This window comes from Pogoniulus pusillus, chromosome 22 (genome assembly GCF_015220805.1).
Source record: "Pogoniulus pusillus isolate bPogPus1 chromosome 22, bPogPus1.pri, whole genome shotgun sequence".
Taxonomy (NCBI): Eukaryota; Metazoa; Chordata; class Aves; order Piciformes; family Lybiidae; genus Pogoniulus; species Pogoniulus pusillus.
In genome coordinates this window covers 20708052-20722701 of record NC_087285.1, presented here as the reverse complement: position 1 = coordinate 20722701, position 14650 = coordinate 20708052, and the positions used below count along the sequence as shown (strand labels likewise).

The window sequence follows — 14650 nt, the reverse complement described above, 5'->3', positions numbered from 1 at the left end:
GTGGTTATGGCTTTGGCATTGCCAGGCTTAGCAGCAGCAAGGAGGTTTCAGTTCCAGCTCATCTGAATTTGGGCAGCACAGAGACCTGGAGAGGCACCAAAGCCCTGCCCCAGTCCATTCTTCCAAGAGATGCTTTTCTGCACATTAAATTCCTCTCTTGTAGAAGCTAAAGCTGATTGTAGGCTATTGGCTATTGCTTGTTGGGTGGGAGGACAGAGCTGTCCCACTCAGACAAGATGCCAGGCAGCAAGCGGCACACGAAGAGAGTGTGATGGAGGGCAGCTGGCACAGCTTCTGCCACCACTGTCCCCTCCTCACAACTGCTTCTCTGATTTACTTCTGCCTCCCACTGTATGCACTGAGGAAATCTGAGGCAACAGGATTTCACCCATCACATGTGGGATCTGGGAGTGAATTTACTTCCAGGACAACATCCTCTGGATGAGGCTGGGGACCAAAGCCAGGTCAACAAAATTTAGACTGCTGTGTGCAAACCTCCTTTTTCAGCCCAGGAAAGTGTTAAACAGCATCTCCTTCCCTATGTGTAGTCTCCAGCCCCAGTGGCAGCATCACCTGCCTTATTTTGGCTTGGGAGACCTGGAGAGCTGCTAACGACCATGTCACTCTCTGGAAACACTACCTGCATGGCAGAGGCCAGGCTTACCTTGGGACCTGGAGCACCCTGGGGGCCTGGTGGCCCTGGTGGTCCTGGTGAACCCTGAAACAGCAAACGAAGCAGGCATGAGCATGGCTAAGATGAACATGGCAGCACAATGTCAGGGACGAGCTGGGAGCTGCTCCCAACTAAGACCTGCCACAGACCAGGGGTGCCCAAACACTGTGATGTGCTCAGCTGACACAAAGTGACCTGAGAGCCCCTCTGGGACCTGAGATGTTCATGCAGGAGCAGCACACAGCCAGCATTGGATGTCCAGCTGCAACAGCATCTGTATTTAAGAGGCAAAATGGCTTCAGCCCCAAATCTGGTGGTCTCTTTTTGCATTCTTCCCTCTCCTGCCAGCTGGGTTGGGCAGAAGCAGCCTGCTGAAAACAGGGACAAACACCCAGGAAGGAGCAATTAAGGAGGGGAAACAAAGGAGTCTGTGTGAGCACTAACAGCAGGAGCCCCTCGCACACCCTAAGGAAGCTGTTTCTGCTGGGCACTGCTGGGTTTGGAGACCATGAACTGCCTCGAGATGAACAAGATTTGCCTGTTGCAAAATACACCTCAAACTGCCCAACTCGTGGCCTTGCTCAGCTGCAAACCAAACCACTGCCTTATCCTCAAGCACCTTTTTTCCACCATGCACACTCCAATACTGTCCCACTCAAGCACACTGCAAACCTCCCCCTTTCCAGAGCCCTGTCCACACCCAGGAAGCAGCCACGGAGCAGGGGAACAGCAAAGTTGGGGAGGTGCAGTGACATGCCCCTTGGCAACCTCTGCATGCAGCACACAGGAGAGGGTCTGGCCCCAGCAGAGGAAGTCTCCAGATGTTTGGTGGAGCTTCTCCAACCACCACACTGCACAAAGTCCACTCACAAAGCTGCATGCCATGCAGACATCTGGCAAATGGTAATTACCAGCACTCTGTGTATCCCTGCAGCCTGTTATAAAACAATTAGGAAGGTTCTCAAATATGGCTGGAGTCAAATATTCTGTTTGCCTTCTTTCATCTTAAGGTCAGGCAGGTTAGGGCTCAGGCATCCTTTCCCTTCCTCCCATATTCCAACCACTGCTGGCAGAGAAAACTGCTCCAGAGGACAGAAGCAGGGGAAATTGCAGCTCCACACCATGGCATAACTCATTCAGCTGTACTTTGGCTGCTCAGCCCTGTTGCATTAGGTGTTTGTACACCACAGGCTGTGGTGAGTTGCTTTGACCTGCAGGGTATTACCTGGCATCCCACAGCTGGATCCCCTGAGCCTAGTACCCAGCTCAGATTCACAGCTTCAGGTTTTGCCACTGCTTTTGCTGCATCCTCAGCACCCACACCCCCCAGTTGCAATAAGCTCTTCCCTCCCATCCAGTTTTGGGCACCACAACACAAGAGAGATGTGGAGGTGCTGGAGAGGGTCCAGAGGAGGGCAACAAAGGTGGAGAAGGGCCTGGAGAATGAATCTAATGAAAGCAACAGAGGGAGCTGGGGATGGTTAGTGTGAGGAAGAGGAGGCTGAGGGGAGACCTCTTTGCTGTCTACAACTACCTGAAAGGACACTGTGGAGAGGCTGCTGCTGGGCTCTGCTCACAGGTAGTTGGAGACAGAACAAGGGGGAATGGCCTCAAGCTGAGGCTGGGGAAGTTTAGACTGGACATTAGGAAAGAGTTTTTCACAGAGAGAGTGGTCAGGGACTGGAATGAGCTGCCCAGGGAGGTGCTGGAGTCACCCAACCTGGCTGTGTTTCAGGGTAGTTTGGATGTGGTGCTTAGGACTATGGTTGAAGGTGAATCTTGTAGAGCAGGGTTCTAGGCTGGACTTGGTGATGCTGAGGGGCTCTGCCAACCTGCCTGTGTCTGTGGTTCTGTGATCTGTGTTGAGGCTGAGATCTCAGGAAGGAGATCAGGACAGAGACAGTGCCACATCACCCCTGTGGCAGTGTAGCCTGGCAGTTTCCCAGCCCTTTCTCTCTCAGCACAGGGATCAGTGTGGCACTGGAGCAGGGCTCACCTTGAGTGCATCCAGGATTCGGCCGTCGTAGTCAATCACCACCGTGTCACCCTGCTCCCCTTTCAGGCCAGGGGGACCCTGCAAGCCAAGCACAAACTTCACTTACTTTTTTCATCCTGTTTGGATTTTGCAGCATCTGAGAAGCAGGTGGTATGAAAGCAAAGCCCTGACAAGCCACGCTTGGGGGTTATCATCTCACAGACACCATCAGTGTAATCAATTCCTAGTCTGACAGCTCTGCCACCCAGCCAGACCTCAGAAGGTGCAGTGCAGAGCTGCACACAAATCCTCACTCAATTATCCCTGCTTCCAGCAAAAAATGGGGGGCAGGAGGGTCATGCTGATAAGGAGATCAGACTTGACTGCACTCCTCAGAACTATCTCCCCTGGCAGCGTTCAGTACCCACAGAGTGTTTGATTAAACCTGCACCAGCTCTTTTTTCTAGCCCTGGAGTGATCCTGAAATGCTTCAACCAAACACAAAGCAGAAGGAGGTGGCAGGGAACAGCTCAGGTCAAGGCAAACACACAGAGAAGGCAAAAGCCCTGAACGTCCATACCCGGGGTCCGATGGAGCCAACTCCTCCCTTCTCACCAGGCTCACCCTGCAGTTCAAAAAAGCACAGTTTTGGTTAAAAGAGGCTAAGGAAAACCATAGAATGGGTTAGGTTGGAAGGGAGCTTAAAGGTTACCCAGTTCCAGCCCCCTGCCATAGGCAGGGACACCTCTCGCTAGAACAGGTTGCTCAAGGACTCATCCAAACTGGCCTTGAACACCTCCAGGGAGGTTGTGGAGCACAGAAGCACCCAATGTGATCTTTGATCTTTGATCACATTGGGTGCTTCTGTGCTCCACAACCTCCCTGGGCAACCTGTGCCAGTGTCTCACCACCCTCACTGCAAAGAACTTCTTCCTAACATCCACTTTCAATCTCCCCTCTGCCACTTCAAACCCATTCCTCCTCCTCCTGTCATTACCAGACCTTGTCAATAGTCCCTCCCCAGCCCTCCTGGAGCCCCCTTCAGATCCTGGAAGGCCACTCCAAGGTCTCCTCCAAGCCTTCTCTTCTCCAGGCTGCAGAGCCCCAACTCTCTCAGCCTGTCCTCAGAGCAGAGCTGCTGCAGCCCTCTCAGCATCTTGGTGGCCTCCTCTGGACTGGCTCCAACACTTCCATGTCCTGCTTGTGCTGGGGGCTGCAGAACTGCCCCCAGGACTGCAGGTGGGGTGTGAGGAGAGCAGAGCCAAGGGGCAGAATCCCCTCCCTTGCCCTGCTGCCCACACTGCTCTGGCTGCAGCCCAGCACAGGGCTGTGTCTGGGCTGCACTCACCCTGCAGGCTCCTGTGGAGCTTTGCATCAGCCCAGACCCCCAGGTCCTGTTCCTCAGGGCTGCTCTCAGCCATTCCTCACCCAGCCTGGAGTTGTGCTTGGGATTGCACCCACCCAGGTGCAGAACCTTACACTTGGTCTTATTGAATGCCATGAGGTTGGCCTGGGCACAGCTCTGCAGCCTGTCCAGGTCCCTCTGGATTGATCTCTGCCCTCTAGCAAGTCCACACAGCTTGGTGCCACCTGCACACTTGTGGAAGGTGCACTCAGTTCCTGCCTTAGATGTGGTTTAGAGCAAGAGAAAGTGCAGCACCAACGAGGAGCTGCTTCTCCTAGCAAAAAAATCCCTCCAAACAAGGCAATTTGGAGCTTCTGTGCTCCACAACCTCCCTGGGCAACCTGTGCCAGTGTCCAGAGCAAATCTGTGCTGCAGAAAGCAGCATTGGTGTGAGGCAGCTGATGGTGAGAGAGGGTCTGAGGGCGGTGGAGCAGCTTGGCCTGCCCGGGGCTGAGCTCTGTGCTCTGCTGCAAGCCTGCCAAGCTCCAGCCCTTTGCACTGAGGTTTCACAGAGCCTCCCTTTGCTGTAGGCTGAATTCTGTGTGTGTGGAAAGCCTCAGCCCACATGTTTAAACCATCACTGAGGGGGAGCTGAACGAAAAGGGAAGGGCTGTGCCAAATTCCCTCCCTCTTTTTCATCCCTTTTCTTATTTTTCCTTTTCTGTAATTTTTTTCTCCCCTCCCTTTTTTTTTTTTTTTTTTTTTTAAATTTTTCCCCACTCATTTTGGTTTTTTTTGCTTTGGTTTTCTTTACTTCTTTTGGCTGTTGTTTCATAGAATCAACCAGTTTGGAAGAGAGCTCCAAGCTCATCCAGCCCAACCTAGCACCCAGCCCTGCCCAATCAACCAGACCATGGCACTAAGTGCCCCAACCAGGCTTGGCTTCAACACCTCCAGGCACAGCAACTCCACCACCTCCCTGGGCAGCCCATTCCAATGCCAATCACTCTCTCTGACAACAACTTCCTCCTAACATCCAGCCTAGACCTCCCCTGCCACAGCTTCAGACTCTGTCCCCTTGTTCTGTCCCTGGCTGCCTGGCAGAAGAGCCCAACCCCACCTGGCCACAGCCTCCCTTCAGGGAGCTGCAGACAGCAATGAGCTCTGCCCTGAGCCTCCTCTTCTGCAGGCTGCACACCCCCAGCTCCCTCAGCCTCTCCTCACAGGGCTGTGCTCCAGACCCCTCCTCAGCCTTGCTGCCCTTCTCTCAACACCTTCCAGCACCTCAACATCTCTCTTGAATTGAGGGGCCCAGAACTGGACACAGCACTCAAGGTGTGGCCTGAGCAGTGCTGAGCACAGGGCAGAACAACCTCCCTTGTCCTGCTGCCCACACTGCTCCTGAGCCAGGCCAGCAGCAGCAGCTGAGGGAGGAAATCACAGCCCATGGATGCTGCCCAGCTCTCCTCAGCAGCACTGAGCACAGCAAGGCTCCTACTGCACTGCCTGGCAGGGCTGAAGGGCAGTGGAAGAGGGCAGCCCCAAAGCGCTCTGGGCTTTGAAGCAGTGCTGCAGCCATGGCTAGCACCAAGGTGTCAGCAGAGGATTTGCTCTCCTGGGGAAAGACAGGCAGTTTGGTGACAAAACACACAAGGACACTGTTTCTTCTGAGCTCTGCCTGCTCCAGCTTTCACTAAGTCACCAGGGAAAGCTGAAACACTTCCTAACACCCCCCAGGTTGTGTGCCATTCGGGTGCTTTCTGAGCCTTTTGGGAGGCACAGGGCTGAAACACCCAGCTCAGCTGAGAGCCTCTGCCTCTAGTACTGTGCCCAGCTCCCCAGCTCGTGGGGTGTGATTTACCTTGGGTCCTGGCAAGCCTTCTGTGCCGTTCTCTCCCTTCACACCCACGCTTCCTTTTTCTCCCTGAAAGCAAGGCAATTTGGGCAAATGCAGCAGGGGTGGGATGGAGAACAGATTTCTTCAGGTTACAGAATCACAGAGTCAACCAGGTTGGAAGAGACCTCCAAGATCACCCAGGCCAACCTAGCACTATACTTTCAGCTTTGCTTTTACACACATCAGTGTGTCAGCAAAGTCAGCATCAGTAAGCAAAGCTCTGCTTCTGCTCAGGAGTAACACATCACGTTGGCCAGGTGCAAAAGGGGAGCTTCTGAGGTAAAAGTGAAGCTTTCAAGTTGAGGGGTTTGGCTATAGGTGGTTTGTTCAGCTATCAGGTTAGCTCCAGAACTGCAGCATTTGGAGAAGCTTTCTGTGGCACCTGGGCAATGAAACCCACACACAGCCTAGAGCCCAGCTCTGGGCACTGCCAGCACCACTCCTCCACTGCAATTCTCAGGCACACTCAGCAAGTCGAGTTTGCAGACTTCTCATGGGCAGAGCCAGTGTGGCAGAGGGGTGGATTGTGCCTCTCCTCCTGGTTCCTTTTCCATGTCAGGAAGAAATGTGCTTCCCAACCTGCCCCATCTGTGACACTGTGCCAAGAAACCAGGTGGCAAAAAGATGCAGATACATCAGATGGACACAGAGCAGAACATACCTTAGGGCCCATGAGACCTGGTTCCCCTGGCATTCCATCATCACCCTGATGATACAAAACATTAAACAGTGAAACACAAAGAGCTCCTAAACACCTATCACTGGGACCCAACCTGTTGTTTGACCTCACTGAGTATTGCAGAGACCTGAGACTCACTCAGGTTTGCAGGAGGTCAGGGGAAAGCTGCAACCTCTTCCCAACCCAGCTCTGTCTCTGCCTCCGCTGCTCCTGGGGAGGTGGATGAGTATCTCCCAGAATTTCATTACACCAGGTTCTGGGCAAGGTGCTCTAATAGGAATTAGATATTTAATCCATTTAGGCTTTTTTTTTTTGGTACCAAAGGCTTCTTTTAGGCTGCCACCCATCCTCATGGGCTTCACCACGAGCCACCAGCACGCCCAGTTGCCAGGAGATTGTTTCCCTACCCACCCTTCATTGTTCTCCTGAGGAGAAACCCAGTGTGTAGGTGCTGAAGAGGTTAAGTTTACTGGCCAGTTATGAAATGTTTTCAGCCAGATTCTGGTCTGAAAAACACCCCCAGCCACGTCTGTTTTGGGGCAGAGCAGCAAGAGGGAAAGGCTGGGCCCTGTCAGCGCTTCTGGCCTCGGTTAAAGACAGTGATTTATCCACTGCTTGGTGGCACCACCAGAACAAAACAGGGAGAGCTTAGCCACATGAATCTCCAGCAGCCTGCAGTGCCCAACCCAAGCAGCATGCCTGTCCTGAAGAGAGCGGGCAGCCCCCACGGGGCCAAGGTGCTCTATGGTGATGCCCATGCCAGGGGTCCCTGGGCAGCTAGCAGCCTCTGGGCGCCTCTCGGTGCAGATGGAATCGTTGGAGTGAAGGGGCTCAGGACCCACTGCTTTGTTTGGGGTGTGCTGTTTTACTCTTTGGCTATCGGGCAGATGTGGCTGCAGCTTCTGGCTCGCTCATGGGAATGCAAACCAGGCTGCAGGCACAGCTGTGCCTGTGCTTTGGGGTTGCATGGGGGAGACAGCTCAGGGCTTGGTATGGGCGGGCAGGGCTGTGGCTTCTCCCTCAGTCTCTGGCTATGATTTCCCAAGCTAAGCATCAAGAAAAGCAAGCAGAGAAATAACTACATGTAACAAATCCCCATTTTACCTTGATGCCTTGGATGCCAGGCTCACCCTTCAACAGCAACAAAGCCACAAACAAACGAAAAGCAACAACAGAGGAGAACAGTTTAGGGACATAACAGGAAATAAGACTCAGTGCACAGCCAAATTCATTGTCAGATTAAAATGTTGGCCTTGTGCTGATCATTTGTAGATCTCCCCACCTCAAAAATGCTAGGAAGCACATTCCCATAGCACACCACCTCCAGCCCTGCCATGGCTCCCTCCACTCCCATTGCAAGGTCCTAAGTGGGGCAGTGGTTGTGATGTTGAGCAGGTGACACATTCAGACAAGTTCACTGCTGAAGAGATACCTCAGAAAGTCTGTATCTGACCTGCACTGATGAGTGCAAGTCCAGTGCCAAATACTTAGGTTCACCTCCACCCCCTAGGGCAGCAATATGTCAAGAATTTGGGATAAAAGCAGATAAGAAATTACTTATTACTCACCTTTGGTCCTGGAGGTCCCCTGGCACCCTGTTGAATACAAGACTAGTTGAGGCACAAGAAGCTCCATGTAAATATGAGGAGGGATTCTTTCGCTGTGAAGGTGACACAGCACTGGAACAGGCTGCCCAGGGGGGTTGTGGAGTCTCCCTCTGGACATATTCAAGACCTGCTTGGATGTGTTCCTGTGTGATCTGCTCTGGGTGATCCTGCTCTGGCAGGGGGGTTGGACTGGATGAGCTTTGGGGGTCCCTTCCAGCTCCTAACCTTCTGTGATACTTGTTTGACAATAGAATGTAACAGGATAAAGACCTTGCCAAGTGCATTTAAATTCCCACTGAAATAATGACAGAGATGCCAACTCCTCCTCTTCCCCTGCAAACACAGCTGTAAGTGCTTTGTGCTCCCACAGGAAACAAGAAGATACATGAGCTGGAAAGGAGTATTTATGTATGTAGAATAAGCACATTTTGGTCCAATTTAGAGTGGCAGAATGCACTGGGTTGGAAGGGACCTTTAAAGGTCATCTAGTTCAAGCCCCCTGTAGCGAGCAGGGACATCCTCAACTAGATCAGGGTGCTCAGAGTGCCTCCCATCAAGCCTGATCTTGAATATCTCTAGGGATGAGGTCTCCACCACATCCCTAGGCAACCTGTTCCAGTGTTCCATCACCCTCACAATAAAGAGCTTCTTCCTAATGATCAAAATACTTCTTCCTGCTGTCCAAACCCAGCCCTTTGTGAACTGGAGTTCCAATGCCAGAAGGCAGTGGAGGGGCAGAAGTGGGGATACAGCAGCAGCACATCTCTCCAGAGGAGCCAAGGGAACCAGGGCTGGCCTCCCTTCCCCCCAGGGCACAGGTACCCCACAACAAACACCCATCTTAGGACACCTCTAATTCCTATGGGGCTTTTTGCCTCCATAAGCAATGACACAAACCCACTTGCTGCAGTGAGCTGAAGGGTGCTGAAGAGCAAAGGGGGAAAGGGGCATGGACACAGGGGTGCTGCTGGGCAATACTCACCATGAGGCCATCCTCTCCTGGCTCACCTTTGAGACCCTGCCAAAATCAGAAGGCCAAGATTGAAGCCACTGCCCCTCCTTCTCCAAAAGCAATCACTACAGAGCTCAGCAGCTTTCTGACTTAGTAAGCCAACTGTCAGTGATCCAGAGGTTTGCTGCAGGTCAACTGACAGCTGCAGACTGGGGCAGAGATTTCCCCCAGGTCACAACCAGCACCCACAAATAGGTGCTCCAGGTCCAGCTCTTTGCACCAAAACTGAAGGTGGAAAGTTCACTCCTGCTCCCTCAGCCTCATGCCCAAAGCTGTGCTGTACGAGCAGCTGCTGGCTCAGGCTGAGGACCCAGTGTTTGGGGGTGTCAGCAGTGGGGAAGGGGACACCCTTCAGCCTCCTCTCCCTCGCTGGGGTGGGAACTGCGTGGCACATGCTTGCTGGTCATCTCCCGTCCTTACAGGGGGGCCTGAAGGTCCTCTTGGGCCATCTTTTCCCGTATCACCAGGAGGCCCTCTGGCACCTGGGGGTCCTGGTGGACCAGGAGGGCCAGTGGCTCCATCTCGACCTTGGTCACCCTGGAAGAATGTCACACAGACATAGTGAAACGAAGCGCTGCTGGCAAGTGGTGGCACCAACACATGCACTGCATCCCTGGGCTGTTAGCAGCCTGGCCTCTGTTGTCCCAGAGGAATTGATTTACAGCTTCCAAGTGGGAAGCTTGCTCATGGCCAATTCACGCCCTCTGGAGCTGGTTCCTTTAACCAGGAATTTGCTCAATGGCTTCCAACGAGGTTTCACCTCAGCAAGCCCTTGTGCAGTGACTGCCTGCATGGAAACCACCAATTTGACAGCACCCAGGAATAACCCAGCCCCAACAACGTGCTGGCACACAGCATGCACACACTTCCCCAGCTGAGTGGGCAAAACCACACAGAAAAAGAGCAGTGCTTGGTAGGACTCTTCAAACACAGCCAAGGTCAGCCAGCAGCAGCCAGCACAGCTCCCAGCCAGCGTTGCTTGGGTGCAGGAGCCCACAGCAGCAGCTGTAACTCTGTGATGGGGAAGGTTTGGTAGGTGCCTGCTCTGGAGAGGAGCACCCCAGGGGACTTCACCTCCAGCTTATCAGCTCCCAAGCCCCTGCCAGCCACCACAGCCCAGCCCTGGGGCACATCCCTGTGCCTGATGGAAAGGCCATCTCGTAAATCTCTTAGCAACATCTGGAGGGGTTACCACCGAGCAGGCTGTGTTCAATATGTGGTACACCCTCAAACCAGGGACAAGTGTGGGACTTTAATAAGTCCTCAAATGACTTAGCAGCACAAACCCCATGGCTTTTCAACAAGCTCTGTGCTCCTGACTCACTTGCATACTTGTGAAAAAAGAAGCAGTGATGGCAAGTGCTGAACTCTGCATCTAATTAGGTTGAGCTGAGAATCTCCCACTGAATTGTACCTAACTGAACTGTCACGTTTGGTGTAAGAGGGTTCAGACAACTCCAGGTTTAATGCACTCTAGTTTACAGCACCAGCACCACTCATATGAACGTTTACAGGACCTTGGTGCTTGATGTCTGCTTCCCACAAGTGACCAAACTGCAGGATGTCAGGGGACCCAAAGAGATCATTGAGTCCAACCCCCCCTGCCAGAGCAGGACCATACAACCTAGCTCAGGTCAGAGAGGAACACATTCAGACAGGCCTTGAAAGGCTCCAGAGAAGGAGGATCATAAAACTAACCCTTTTTATGTCTCTGACCAGATTTCACTCGAGCATGCTCCCAACAAGCCCCTCTGAAAGCAGCCACAGCAGTGACAAATCCAGGCAGCAGCAGTGCCCCATCAGGCAGAAAGCAGCAGCAAGAGTAGCAGCAAGAGCAGCTGAAAAGAACCACAGCAAACCAGCAGCACGGAGTGAGGAGGTCTACCTTGAGCACTCGCCGGCTAAAGACAAGCTGGTCGCTAGCCAGAAATCCGTGGTTGAGCTGGGGAAAAACCATCTGGCCAGGCCAAGAGGGAGGCAGAGGAGGAAAGAGCAAGAATGGAAGATGAAAGCACAGTGAGAGAATGAGTGGTGATGGCTGCAGTGAGAGAGAGCACTTTTTCTTTGGTCACTGATGCCCCAGGAGGAAGCGATGCAGGTAGCCCCCAGCGGCTGTGTGAAGGGTCTGGGTGCGCTGGAGCTGGGGAAGCAGCCAGCAGACAAACAAGTATCTGCTCATGAGCTGGCTGCACAATAGGCCATTCAAAGCAGCTGGGGTACAGAGGGTTCCCTACTGCAGGCCTTTCTGCAGAATAAAGAGCATGATTCCAGTAAAAGCCACAGGGGGCACATCCCAGCATCTCTCCCGAGACCACATATTAGAGCTTTTTTCAGAGGCTCCAATGGATCCTGATGCATTCCCCAGGCTGCAGCAGGCAGATCAATCTCCCAGATTTATAGGATGCAAAAACAATGTATTCAGACCATGTCAGTAGTCATTGCTATTGTCTCTTAGCCTTTCCACTTCTCTGTCTAGGGAGCAGCAGCGAGACATTTCCTTTCTCAGGACACTGCTTGTCTCCTTTTCCTTCATCCATCTCTGCACACATCCATAGGAGAACTAAAGGGATGGAGCAAAGCCACGAGAAGCCCCCTTGGGAACACAGGGCACATCCTCCATGAGGATTTGGAAAGGTTTAGAAGGAACAAATCCTCTTCTCCAAATTGCCCATGGAGCCTCTAAACCTTTCACACAAACACCAAGAAAACCTTGAGATTCAGTTTTGAGGGAGGTGTTTGTGGTGGTTTGAGGGATCCTGGGTCTCTCTTAACAAAACTACTCCTATTCTTCAGCCCCTGGTAGCTTGTGGCCCCAAACTGGCAAGCTCACCTCCTGCCCAGCCTTCCAGGACAGGCTCAGCAGCAGGCAGCCACAGGTACATCAAATAACACAGTCCCAACACAGTCATCTCAGAAAGGGAGGGGGACAAGGAAAGGGAGGGAGGGGGACAAGGAAAGGGAGGGAGGGGGACAAGGAAAGGGAGGGAGGGGGACAAGGAAAGGGAGGGAGGGGGACAAGGAAAGGGAGGGAGGGGGACAAGGAAAGGGAGGGAGGGGGACAAGGAAAGGGAGGGAGGGGGACAAGGAAAGGGAGGGAGGGGGACAAGGAAAGGGAGGGAGGGGGACAAGGAAAGGGAGGGAGGGGGACAAGGAAAGGGAGGGAGGGGGACAAGGAAAGAAAGATCAAAGATCACATTGGGTGATTCTGTGCTCCACAATCTCCCTGGAGGTGTTCAAGGCCAGGCTGGATGAGGCCTTGAGCAACCTGTTCTAGTGGGAGGTGTCCCTACCTGTGGCAGGGGGTTGGAACTGGCTGAGCTTTGAGGTCCCTTCCAATCTAAACCATTCCATGATTCTCATCCCTCAGATTGGTGAGCACCACCCAAATGAGCACCTTCCAAGCCCAGCTCTGTATGTTTTAATGTGAAATGAGGCCAAAACTACCATGTCTCAGCAAATTCAACCATCACACATTTAAACAGTCTGTTGGGGCTGAGGCCATGAAAGGTGAACAGCCCCAAGGGCTATTAAATACAGCAACACCATCTCTGGCCCAAGGAACATCTGAGCCATGGATAAGGAGGCTCCAGGAAAGCTGTTAAGTGTGATGGAGTTACATCTTTCTGCTCCACTCTCCCAACACATCTGGGCCCAGGGCATTGGGCTGCCTGCCCATCAAGTCTGACCCTGTGCAGCCCTGGAGTCTTCGAGCACAGAAGCCTTCAATATGGCACCTTCCAGCTTCAGAGCCCTTGATTTAACCACTTCAACTTAACGTTTCAAGGTAAGGAAACAACACTGAAGAGAAAGGAAGAAATGCTCATGGCTGTCTCTGTTGAGTGTCACTGTCAGCTCTGCAGCTCTTTCTGTGCTGAGCTTGGCAAGCACTTCTCTTCTGGCAAAAAGTAAGAGAAGAAAAAGCTCCTTTTCCATCTGCAGCCCAAACTTGACCTGTTGCTACAGAGCCAGTGCAGCCACACCAGTGCTGAGACCCACAGCAGCTCAGGGTACAGATGCAGAAGGCACTGAGCAGGAGTGGGGCTCTGGGGATGGGAGTATTTCTCTCACTGGTTGAAGCTCCTTTTCTCCCTCTTGAGAGCAAACCCAGTGCTGCAGAAATTCATCAGTCCCATCATTTGCCCAAACATCTGAACTAGCAGTGAGAAGAAAATCACCCAAGCTATGGGAATAAACGCAGAGTGGTCAGGGAGTGCTGGCTCAGGAGGAGAGTCTGGCTCACAAAACCGGTCCTTGGCAGAGGTCTAGGAAGGTGTTTGGTTTTAAGAGACAACAACATGCACAATATCAGGGCACTGCAGATCCATCTCAGGAGCATCCTGTCTCAACTGACTCTCTCCTACCCAGAGCAGAGGGGGTCTGCTTTTGGCTGCTCCCTGCAAATGCACCTACATGCATTTTGTCACAATACTTGAGGATGTTTGTTCCCCATCCTGGGGCTGCACAAGAGGCTGTTTGCAAGAACCAGTGAACCTCATGTGGACTCTCTCCTCAGCTCTCCAAAGTCACCCTCCACCTGCACTGGGCACACTCACACATGCAGTAATCTCCTCTTTGTCCGTGCTGGCAGCAGGTCAGTTTGAGAGATGGAAAAAGGAGCGGCACAGACACAAACATATTCAGCAGCTAATGCCTAACTGCCTTCATCTCACCACAGCCAGGCCCTCCAAAGCTGCTCCCAAGCATTATTCCTTTTTGTCCCTCATCCCTAATATTTCTGAGCCCACTGAGACACTATCCCCACTGCAGAGCCCATAGGCATGCCCATTTCTGAGGGAGGCAGCACTGGATATGCTGCCAGTTATTTATCCTCCCATGGATGGGGTGAGACTTGCTGGGACACATCTTTCAAAATCAGCTAAACAAAGCCACTGAATCTGGGAGGAAGAAGATAGATGAAATGGAGAAGAATCTGGGCCAGATGGTATTAAGAAGTTTTGGTATTCAATCCACAACCCTAACTGTCTGGAGACATAAAGGAAGCAATTGCCAAAGCCAGGCAACAATTGTTAGACCTACTTGTGCACGGCTCTGCCAGGCTAGTTTCTGCCCCTGCCCCCCCAAATTGTTACTGAGTTTTTTTCACTCACTCTTGTGCAAGACAACATCACTAAATTGACCAGCAAAGCAAGATCTGGGGAAGAGCAGATTGGGAGGAAAAAAGCACTGGTTTTTATCAGCAGGTTAAAATGCAGGACAAGCATTACCTTAGGAGCTGGCACCCACCTCTGTGAGTCCAGGCACAGCTCATCCCCAGGGCACCTCCTGCAGCACAGACAGGAGCTGTGGCAGGAGCTGGGTTCCCTTCAGCAGCACAGACCACAGGGACTTGGGAGCCTGAGCAGCATCTCCTCCAGCCCTGAACACATCCACAGCCTCAGCTCAGGAGTGAAAACTCACACCCCTGTGCTGCTGAACCACCTCTTAAAAGCCTCTTCTGAGTA

General features: G+C 52.6%; 1 protein-coding gene across 1 annotated transcript in view; it reads right to left on the bottom strand.

Annotated features, from left to right (window-relative positions):
• Positions 1–14650, bottom strand: part of COL23A1 (collagen type XXIII alpha 1 chain) — a 222820-nt gene that overhangs the window by 12259 nt on the left and 195911 nt on the right. Inside the window, 11 exon segments of the mRNA XM_064162148.1 lie at positions 665–718; positions 1585–1608; positions 2670–2747; positions 3229–3273; positions 5855–5917; positions 6552–6596; positions 7674–7700; positions 8138–8164; positions 9159–9194; positions 9609–9725; positions 11074–11145. Coding sequence (XP_064018218.1) covers positions 665–718; positions 1585–1608; positions 2670–2747; positions 3229–3273; positions 5855–5917; positions 6552–6596; positions 7674–7700; positions 8138–8164; positions 9159–9194; positions 9609–9725; positions 11074–11145 — 588 coding nt within the window.